General features: G+C 42.0%; 2 protein-coding genes and 1 long non-coding RNA gene across 5 annotated transcripts; 2 read left to right on the top strand and 1 right to left on the bottom strand.

Moving 5' to 3' along the window:
• The first annotated feature begins 33 nt into the window (after positions 1–33).
• On the top strand, positions 34–882 carry LOC6531354 (ficolin-2). The gene is made up of 2 exons (XM_002092121.3): positions 34–665; positions 727–882. The coding sequence occupies exons 1-2, from the start codon at positions 58–60 to the stop codon at positions 857–859; spliced, it is 741 nt and encodes a 246-aa protein (XP_002092157.1). The 5' UTR covers positions 34–57; the 3' UTR covers positions 860–882.
• A 125-nt stretch (positions 883–1,007) lies between these two features.
• On the bottom strand, positions 1,008–2,492 carry LOC120321060. 2 transcript variants are annotated; one of them, XR_005560602.1, is made up of 3 exons: positions 2,381–2,492; positions 2,206–2,325; positions 1,008–2,137 (listed from the first exon to the last, which is right to left on the bottom strand). It is a non-coding gene; the product is annotated as an uncharacterized LOC120321060 (long non-coding RNA). The 2 variants fall into 2 exon arrangements; XR_005560603.1 differs by having other exon boundaries at positions 1,008–1,904; positions 1,994–2,137; positions 2,206–2,480.
• Positions 2,493–8,923: 6,431 nt separating this feature from the next.
• LOC26534750 lies at positions 8,924–10,075 on the top strand. 2 transcript variants are annotated; one of them, XM_015195778.3, is made up of 2 exons: positions 8,924–9,117; positions 9,176–10,075. In XM_015195778.3, the coding sequence occupies exons 1-2, from the start codon at positions 9,034–9,036 to the stop codon at positions 9,974–9,976; spliced, it is 885 nt and encodes a 294-aa protein (XP_015051264.1). In that variant the 5' UTR covers positions 8,924–9,033; the 3' UTR covers positions 9,977–10,075. The 2 variants fall into 2 exon arrangements, with proteins under 2 accessions (XP_015051264.1, XP_015051265.1); XM_015195779.3 differs by having other exon boundaries at positions 8,926–9,111.
• Positions 10,076–10,211: the final 136 nt, after the last annotated feature.

The raw sequence follows: 10,211 nt of genomic DNA, 5'->3' as shown, positions 1-10,211 counted from the left end.
TGATATAAAATGGTGTGTCTTGGCCAACTGATTTGATAGTCGTTTCGAGCCAACACAATGAAACCCATTTGCTTCGCACTCTGCGTCTTTTCGCTGGGTCTTTTCTATTTGGCCAGTGCTGAGATCGGTGAAAATGTGGAGATCCAACCGTACAAGAAGTACTCTTCCTCCTGCAAGGAACTAAACCCCAAGAAGAGCGGTGTCCAGAAGATACAAGTGGGTTCCGATGTAATCGAAGTGTACTGCGATGTGACAATCGCCGGAAAGGGCTGGTTGGTCGTCCAGCGAAGAGTCAGTGTGGAGGAGAACTTCTTCCGCAATTGGACCTCTTATCAGACGGGTTTCGGTGATCTAAAGGGTAACTTCTTCATCGGTTTGAATAATCTGAACAAGATCTCGTCCCTGCAAGCCCAAGAGTTGTACATTGAGTTGGTGGACTTTGCTGGTGAGAAGCGGTATGCCCACTATAATGTCTTCCACGTGGGCAACGTGTACAGTAACTACACGATAACACAGCTGGGCGCGTACAGTGGAACCGCCGGAGACAGTCTGAGCTATCATCTGTACCAGCCTTTCAGCACTTTCGATAGGGATAACGACAATGCCACCATCAATTGTGCCGCCAGATACATGGGAGCTTGGTGGTACAGGGAATGTCTGGGCAGGTAAGGATTTTACCCTTTTTTGAATCCCAGGATCACCATTCTCATCAATAATCCCTTGCAGCAATCTGAACGGTGCCTATCTGGCCGGGAACCACACCGATCCCGCCCTGTTTGGCTCTGGAATCGTTTGGGGCGAGTGGAAGGGCTTCACATACAGCTACAAAACTGTTAACATTATGGTGCGACCAAAATAAATTCTTGATACTTTTAAAACTGACTGGATAACTGGCTAAACTAAAAAGCTGTTTATTTGCTAACACTGAAACACTGCGTATATTTATTATTTTTTTTAATGAATTACTTAGATAATTTATGTAAATATATCTAAATAGATTGTCCTAAATTGCTAAGTACTCCTGAAACGAGAGTTTAATTTATTTGAACGATTCAGAGAAAACTGTGGAAGTCCCCTTCACATGCATTTATTTATTTGATCACTATAAGGTTGAATTGTTATTGCTTACTCCTTGTAAATCGCATTATGCTGATAAGAGACTTTTTCGCGCATTTGTATCGCCGTTCAAGTTCAAGTACTCAAGTTCTGTTTGCAGATATCAAATTGTGGTTTATGAGAAACATTTGTCGCTCAGCCCAGTTCCTGCCCAGACCCCCAAACCCAATCCCATTTCCAAAGGTTCTGAGTGGGGAGTGTTGTATATCCGCTTGTGTATCCAATAACCGCAGCGCAGTCCCCAAATGCTTTTGTTATTTATTATCGGGCTTTTGGACTCTGGTGCACGGATAATGGTGATGACTCAATTGACGGACAATGGCCAACTTTCAAGTGAAGAATTTAAAGGCAAAGTATCATATCAAGTTCTCCCCATTCATATTCATGTTGGGACCCCGGCAAATCAGCTGATCTCGGCATTTTGGCGACTCACGGCATATGGAGTATGACAAATGTATCGCATAACGCCCCACTTAGAAATATCCCATATACCGCACTTTTGAGTCTGGGAATGTATGTATGATGGGAACGATGTGATTTGGGCACTTTTTTTTCCCCATTTAGCTGCGGAAGTATCAATGCGTTATAGGAACCGTCAGGATTGAATTTCCCCAGGAATTTTCATTGGAATATGCAACGGATTTTTTTTAAAAGGCCTGCGCACCTTCCGTGACAGACCAAGTGCAGCTCATTCCACACCCATCAACGATGACTAGGCTGACTTTTGTGACATTTGCATCTGCCGCACAAGCGTGGAATTTGCTATTGCACACAAAGAATCACACTCACTGGGGAATGGTTGGAAAAAATTCTCATTAACTAAATAAAATTATGATAGATGGAATATACGGCTGACGGGCATTAATTGCATACTCACGCAAAACAAGTTTCCCACACATCCGCCCGTCCCGGCAAAATCATTTAGCAAATTAAATTTGCATTGCACAAAGTGTTCGTTTGAAGCAAAGGAGCCAGAAGCAGAAACAGAATATTATAGGGTGGTGCATCAGCGCGTTTTGAGCTTAAATTTAATCAGATAAGCTTATCACCTTAAGCTACTAAAAGGTGTATAATAATCTCTCCACTTACTTTATAGACTCGAGAGTAGCGTTTTCGTAATTAAATTCTTAATTGTTCGAATCTTAGTGCTCTTTTTAATTATGCTATGTGTCTACTTGAGCTCTCACGTCCTCGTCCATCATTAATTTTCTATCGATTAAACCGATTAACTGAAAATTTCACTTATTTGCTTGTTATTTGTCACTTTTCCGCTTGAGTCACCCTTTCCGCTGGCAGAGCAATTGAAGGTCGCAGCAGCCGGACACGGCAGCAAGATTGGCAAAAGCACAGCAAAAGCAAAAGCAGGAGCAAGAGCAAAAGCAAAGCAAAAGCGCCAGCAAGCGAAAACGCATTTCGAAATGCGAGTGCGAGTGTCGGAGGCAATTGAAATGCTTTGCAGCAAAAGCAAATCGAACTGCTCTGAAATGCTTTTATAATGAGTTAATAAGCGCTGCTCGAAGAGCACCTGTCGCCGTCTACGAGTGCAAACTGCAAAGTAATTAAGCGATTTGCCGGCTAGCCTGGCCCAGATGCACTCAGATTTATTCACCAACTCAGCTGGTTTTGTTTTTCCATTTGTTTGATTTTTTGCATTTTTGTTTTGCAATTTTAATTGCTAATCAAAACGATTTGTAATTCTGCGTTGTCTAAGTAATTTATTGACCATTACACAGTGCGGCGATTTGCGCTACGCTCGGCGAATACACAAAAGCAGCTACCCCCTTTGATCTACGCCCCATTTGGGGGTTGGGGGGTTGATTCAAGTTGAGTTGAGTTGAGGTGGCGCCAAATGTCGCCGCCGCATGTGTTCAAAATGAATTTCCGCCAAAGTGCAGCGCAAAGTGCGGATTGAGATTCTAGGGGCAAGGTATGTTTTTCACTTAGTGGTTAGTAAGTATAAATGATCGATGGCATTAGCTGATTGTATTCCTACTTTGATTTGACATTGATTGACTACAAAGTGAGGCTAAGTGCGTTGATGTTGATATTGCCTATTTTATTTCACTATTTTGGAGGTATACAGATTTAATAACAAATTATACAAATTATTCAAGTACAATTTATAATGATAAGAATAGAAAAATATAAATTGCGGTTTTATACCTCAAATAATATTTCTGGGACTTGTTTCGGATTGCAGCGTTTTTTTATAAATGGCCTAACAAACTTTACACAGACAGCACGCATTTGTTTGCTGTCGAAAATATTACAGTTTTCATTTGTAAGTTTTATTCGCATGCTCAAACAAAAAGTGCCAAAAATATAATCAAAATTAAAATAAATCCGCTCGCGGCATCGCAACAGGAAAATTGGACATGGATGCTCAGATACACTTACAGATGCACATACAAATCACAGACACTCATTTTGGCAGATACTTTTTAGCCACTTCGACTAAAGCAATAACATTAGCGCTCGGCTAGCCCAACTATTTTTGGCAAAAAAACTAAAAAAAAAAAACGAGAAAAAAAAAACAAATTGAAAATGTATACGATTTTCGTTTTGTTTTTTTTTTTTGGAAAAACATAGAAGGAAAAGGGGGAGAAAACTGAAAACCGAAAGTGCAAAGCATACAATTTTGAACTTGGCACGAGGGAGAACAACAGCGAGTGGATGGGATTTTTGGGTGCACCCAGATAGCTGGTTAGGATGCAAATGCATCTGCCAGTACGCGTATCTGTATCTGCATGTCTGTAGTAAAGTAAGTGCGGTACGGTCAATGCACAGCGACGTAGACGGCCAGACAAATATTTGTTTGCTTTTTGTTGGCTTTGTCATCGCTGGGTGGGGTGGGTGGTGTGGCTAAGTCCGGGGGGTGTGGGGGGTTTAGAGTGGTGTAGAGTGGGTGGGACCGGGTGAGGTGCTTGGGCGGAATGACCACGTCACCCAGCCGGGCCTCATCTTCAACGTCGTCGTTGTCGTAGCAGTCTTTGCAGTCGTCATCCATATGGCAAACTATTTTTAAATATATTTTAATTATTTGCTGGCATATTCCTTAAAGCGTTGACTAGTCGGCGTCTCCGTCTGCTGACTGGCCCCGCCCCCCACCGCCTCCTTGAAGCCCCTTCTCCCCCCCTTCACCCGCAATACTGAAACCAACAAAAAAAACCCGGGGGTGTGCCACACATGCAACTACTTTCGAGGTTTTCTCTGTTAGACTTTGGCTTGCTCCATATTTGCTTTGTTTCTTTTTCTTGGAACACTCTTCCAAATGCCACTTCTGTTTTCTACACCATAATATTGAAGTTATAAAAGATTAACAGTATCTTCAACTCATTTCTCCTTTTATTTTAGGCAGTACCAACTAAATGCATCGAAGGAAATATAGCAATAATAACTTGGTAAGAACAAATAGAATTATTCCTTTATATTTATACTTTTAGAAACTTCTTATAGACTATTTTAATTAGTTTGATTGTACAATAGAGTAATCTGGACTTCGTTATTCGGTTATTTCTGGTTAGCTACTCTATGCAGGGTACATTAAGTGTGAAGTTTTTCGCCAATAGAAATATTATTGTCGCGTCGCGCATAATGTGTCGCAGCTTGCATGTAATTTTCTAGATTGTGCAGTCGACGCGGCTGACATACTCGCATAAAAACAAAATATAAAAACGAGCAAAATAAGAAACAAACAAACAGAAAATACTGAAAAAAGAAACAATCCTGTCTCCTATTGCAGTTGTTCTTAATAGGATACTCAAAGAAAATAGTTTATTTGCCAAGCCATTTGCAGATCAACTTGCTCTGTGTCGCCTGTATGCTTCTGTATATACGCCAAAAATGCTCGAAAGAAACCTATTTGGATTTCTATTAATTTATAATTTTTTTTATATTTTGTGATCGTGTTCTTTTGGAGTGGACCGCACCCATGGCCATCGATCGAAGTGTAGAGCTAGTCAAACATGGAACAATCGGTCAGCGACAATGAAAATGCCAAGTGCTAGTTCGAGTAGCTTTTTGCCGCCGCTGCGGCATTCGAACAATATTTTTAGTTGTACTTTTCATTTTCTATTTATTTAACTGGCAGACTTGAGTCGGCCAACAAACCGCATGCACGCTCGCTTTACAGGCTTCTTTTTACCACGGAAAATGGGGAAGTCGATGAGGAGGGGGTGGGGAGGCTTTGGGGCCATTTGGGGGGCGCAATGGGACGGGGCTTTTCCAGACGAGACGGGACGCCAATGAAGCGAGAAAAATTACTGTTTGTAAAGTGAGTTTGTCAACATAAGGCGTGTGCATCGCAGAACCAGACAAAAGCCAGATACAGATACGAATACAAATACGAATACGAACACGAATACGAATACGAATACTGACTGATACAAACAAGTATCATTAACGCAATGCCCAAACCGTTAGAGAGGCATGCATTCGAGCTGAAGTTGGAGTTGGTGGCATCTTTACCTGGAAGCCGACTCCAAAAAGTCCATAACTCCAAGTATTTTTCTGCAGAACTTTTCGTTTGGCTTGGAATGACGGCCTAGAAGTAGCTGGAGGATGAGATGGTGGAGATGGTGGAGCTGGGGAGGTGGAGGGATCATGACGGGGGCAAAAGTGGGGGACATGGGCATTGTAATTGAATACCTGGCATACTCATCTTTTCCACCACTTCAACCATGTTTACATTGGCATACCCTCACTTCTCGATGGGATTATGCTTGTTTGTCGGCACTTCAAGACCATTTTGTTGGTTAGTACTATGAATTAGCTTAGGATACTATGATTTCTTAAGGCTTAAAACGTTTATGGTTAAAATATTATTGTTTTACCTACATAAACATAGAAGTAATAATAAAGAAATCATGTTATCAACAAAAAACAATAATTCTCACCAAATGATAATTTAAGAATGATAATTTAAATGATAATGATAATTTTAAGATTGCAGCAATATCTCGTTTATATTAAGGTATTCACAGTTCGATCATCACCAGCTGACAGTTTTTTTGGGTTTTGTTTATCTAGGCGGTCATTTATGGTTTGTTGTCCTGGCTGAAAATGGCACTGGACCCATCTCAGATGGAGGCCAAGAAAGCCGAAGCCAAGGCTACTGGACAAGGTCTGCAGCGTTGTCAGCAATTACTCATTTATGGCTCGGCCCGGCATTTCTCGCTCTCGGCTTCTGTGTGAGCTGGTATCTGTGTTTTACTGCCATCTATGGATGCAGCACTGGGAAAAATAGGAAGTCAAATTATGTTCTAATATCCCGAGCGGATTTCGTTTAGCTTGGTTATATTTATACCATATTTATACTAATATCTATACCAATATAATATCTTTATACCAAAAAAAGCAATTTAAAATATATTTCCTAAAACTAATCATATTTTTTTATGGTGCACCTTTTGATTTATGCATTCGACTCGTACTTGGGTTCGTGTGCTGCACTTTTTTATTGGATCTTCGAGGATCCGCGCCGGTTATTGGCTTTTGCCGGCTGCTTCTATTTATAAAGATTACGTGTAATTAAAATCGGTGCCCCAGCATCCTCCGCTGCACATCTCGTTACGCCTGTCACCCTCCCGTTACTTGCGAAATAAAGCGGATCGAAGTTGAGTTAAAGTTGCAGTGATCGGGGAAATCTGGTTGTCTGGTTGGAGCAACTTGACTGGGTGGCGCAGCAGGTTGAGTCCGAGATTCTCTGTGACATCATATAATTGGAGCGTTTTCCTCTAGGAATATTGATTGCATTATAATGGACATGAAATGTGGACGGGGAGGATTCCAAGCGGGTAACTGCGCTTGACAGCAGAAATTTGAGTTATAATCCAGGAACCACCCGGAACGCATACTGCATTATGCATATGCTATCGAAATATTTCTAAATTTTAAAAGATATTTTCCTTATCATGCACCCCACAAGTTTCCTATGCTTAAGGATCCCAATAGAAATTCGATACGATTGGTGGGCATCGATCTGAAATCACGCCTGCGGAACTGTTCGTTTCACTCCATTGAAAACCGAAACAGTTCTCCCGATTCGAAGTAATCAGGGCAATTAGATGTGCTCATTATCTCGGCAGCAGATAATGGGACTGCCAGGGGTCAAATGTGCACGATGGAGGGTGGGCAGTGTGAACTTTGACATACCCAGTACGCCGCGCTCTAGGCAACAGTCCTCCACCTCCGTGGCGATAAGCAAATTGATTTTTGAACACGCGTAATCATCTTTCGAAATTCTATTTTAATAGGGCATTTAAGTATATGCTCGCGAACGATGTGAATGCCGTCGGAGGATTATCAGTTGAAAGTGGTTTTCATGACCTCGACGTCTGTGTTATCGAGCCACCACCAAATACTCCCCAATGCAAGTTGGTGTTATTTTTCATCCGACGAAATCAGAATCTTTATGTGCCATTTGACACAGTTGGACAGGCACTGGTTCACTTATGCAATCGAATCGTCCGACGACCGCTATCAGCATTTCCAGTCATTTCCACAGAGTGGAGCCTCTAATCTCGCCAATGCCCTCCGATCCTCTACCCCTGCCATTTCCCCAAAACTGGCATGTTATGAGCACATGAATCCCATCGTGGAATAAGATGTAGTCTATTCTTGAACCCCGCTGAACTTTGGGCTACAAAATGCAACTAATTCACCTACTAGAAACACATTTCATTTATATTCCGATTATATTGATTGCTGATCATTTCATCTAACCCAAAATAGGGCAGTCTTTCTGGTGTTTTTCAATCATTTTGTAAAATAATATGTATGCATATGGTATCAAATAATTTGCATTAGAAAAAGATTACAAAATTTGTATCTGCCACTGTTACATCTTTTTAATTAATTTCTTTTGGTAACCGGGATTTTTGAAACATTTATTCGTAACACGGAATTCATATGAATAAAATTCTAAACAAGATTTCTTCAACTAAACTTTCGTTTGGCGTTCTACTGAACTTTGATAATGTATACATTTTTTTGGCGTTCCGTTTAACTTTTATTTTTAAGTCTCTGACATTTTGCCGAGTAGACAATGTGAACCGAGAATCGGCGGCGTCGAAGACGTTCGTTTCCCTCTTAAATGGCGCTCCCAAATCTATTTTCACCTTCGTCCGACCATTTGTCCGTTTGTCCGCGAGTGTGTCTCCCATGTCCGTCCGTTCGTCCGTCAAATTGTCAGTCCGTCCGGATTCGTTTGTGTCCACCTCTGTCTAGCCGTCAGTTTGCGGTGCGCTTTCAGTTTTAGCATTTACTTCTAGCATAGCTGGCATTTTTGTAGCAATTCGTGTCTATATGGTTTGTTTCCACCTCGTGCCTCTCCGATTTTCGCATTCTATATTCTATTCTATTCGCTGCTCTCTTTGTTATGGGTCCGGGTCCGTAAATGCCGCGTGCTCATCACTCGCAGACACTTTAGAATGCAGCCAGTATCTTCAAGATGCGAAAGATGGACGGAGATCTTAAGTGGCGTAAATGCGAAAACGGGAGTACGGATGATTCGGGGAGATGTACGAATTTTGAGAACAAGATTTCACAAGGATTTTCTTAATCCGCATAAGTCAGAAGTTAATTTGTTTGTACTAGTACAGTTACCATTTCCTTAATTATATAATTATTTCATTATTGCTTTTTATGTCTATTGCCGTTATATTTGAAAATAGTTATTTTTAATATGACTTTTCTTCGTTTTGTACCTTGATCTCCATCACTTCTACCTCCATATCAGCGACATCCCTTTTCTATAATTCAATATCAGCTTGATGTGATATTAAAACATCCTACCTTTAGTCCAAATTATTGCCTACTATTCTTTGTTGCTATAAACTTTTAGGGTTAGTAAGCTTTGAACTGAAATTCAACATCAAATCGAATGAAATCCATAGCGAATACAATTCAACTATCTTCATGCGAATACGAGGAGTATTGGCCATGTATCTGATGTTCCTTCGCCTGCTCTTCCACTGCACCACCGGTCACATATTGGTTAGGGCAAGTGATTCACTAGATCTCTAACATCTTCAACTGGTTTTTGGTCTTCCAACCACAGCGACACAGATCCCTGCACAAGCGAATGATCAATCCCCGTGAGCTCTTGAGCGAGTTTGCTGCAATCAAGGAACCAGGAACCGGCGATGTTGCTCTTAAGATTTCTGGTAGCTCGGTTGCTTTGTACGAGAATGGTGGAGGATCAGGAGCAGGTCCTACCAAGGCGCCCTCCAACAAGGATTGCGATATGCAGACAAAGTGCAATGTTAAGGCAGTCATAACCCCCGGAGATCCCAAGCAAAAGTCCTCGATGATTGCCATGAAAGCTGCCCAGGATGCCAAGGCGGCCAGTGAAGCACAATCGGCCGCTGGCCAGGCGGCAGCCCAACACATCAAGATGGAGCTCGCGGATAAGGCCTTTCAGTCGGCCAAGGCCGCCGAGGCAGCTCTGATGGGCAAACAGATGATGGTCGATCAGCTGGAGCAGGAGGTCCAGGAAGCCAGTGCCGTGGTCGAGGAGGAGACCAACTCCATTCACCACACAGAGGCCAATATGAATGCCGCCGTGGACGCCGTTAAAGTGGCCATGCAACAATTCGAAACGATCAACGAGCTGCAAAGGACCTCCAGAGAGTCACTGGCCAATATCCAGACGGTGGCCATGGGATCGCAGCAGGAAATGGCCGCCAAGACACAGCTCCTGGAAGCCGCTCGCAACCGGTTGGCCTTGCTCCAAAAGCAACTGGTGAGTGCCCACGACGACTATGAGAAGACCAAGCAGGCCGCCTACAAGGCAGCCTGTGCCGCCGTGGAGGCCAAACAGAGGGCTGGACCCCCACTGCCACAATATTATATTTTTTAAATAAATATACATAGCTTAGGGCAGCTTAAGTATACAATTGATCCAACTAAAGACAATGCAGGCATGCTATAATTAAACTTTCGTATTAGAAATATTCAAGCTATACTCTTATAGTTTGGTAGTTCATATTAAGTGTGGAATATACAATGCGATTTCCTTTACTTTGAGACATAAACATAGTTTTATGAAAACTATAAACACCGATTTCCGGATACTCCCAATAAGATCAGCAGGT

This window comes from Drosophila yakuba, chromosome 2R (assembly GCF_016746365.2).
Source record: "Drosophila yakuba strain Tai18E2 chromosome 2R, Prin_Dyak_Tai18E2_2.1, whole genome shotgun sequence".
NCBI classification, from domain to species: domain Eukaryota; kingdom Metazoa; phylum Arthropoda; class Insecta; order Diptera; family Drosophilidae; genus Drosophila; species Drosophila yakuba.
The sequence above is the reverse complement of the archived record's forward strand: the minus strand, read 5'-3'. Positions and strand labels throughout refer to the sequence as shown.

Bases quoted from the DNA above. Each gene is read 5' to 3' on its own strand.
- LOC26534750 (XM_015195778.3), top strand. From the start codon at position 9,034: ATGCGAATACGAGGAGTATTGGCCATGTATCTGATGTTCCTTCGCCTG. The intron at 9,118-9,175 runs GCAAGTGATTCA...TTCCAACCACAG, and splicing joins CCGGTCACATATTGGTTAGG to CGACACAGATCCCTGCACAA.
- LOC6531354 (XM_002092121.3), top strand. From the start codon at position 58: ATGAAACCCATTTGCTTCGCACTCTGCGTCTTTTCGCTGGGTCTTTTC. The intron at 666-726 runs GTAAGGATTTTA...AATCCCTTGCAG, and splicing joins TACAGGGAATGTCTGGGCAG to CAATCTGAACGGTGCCTATC.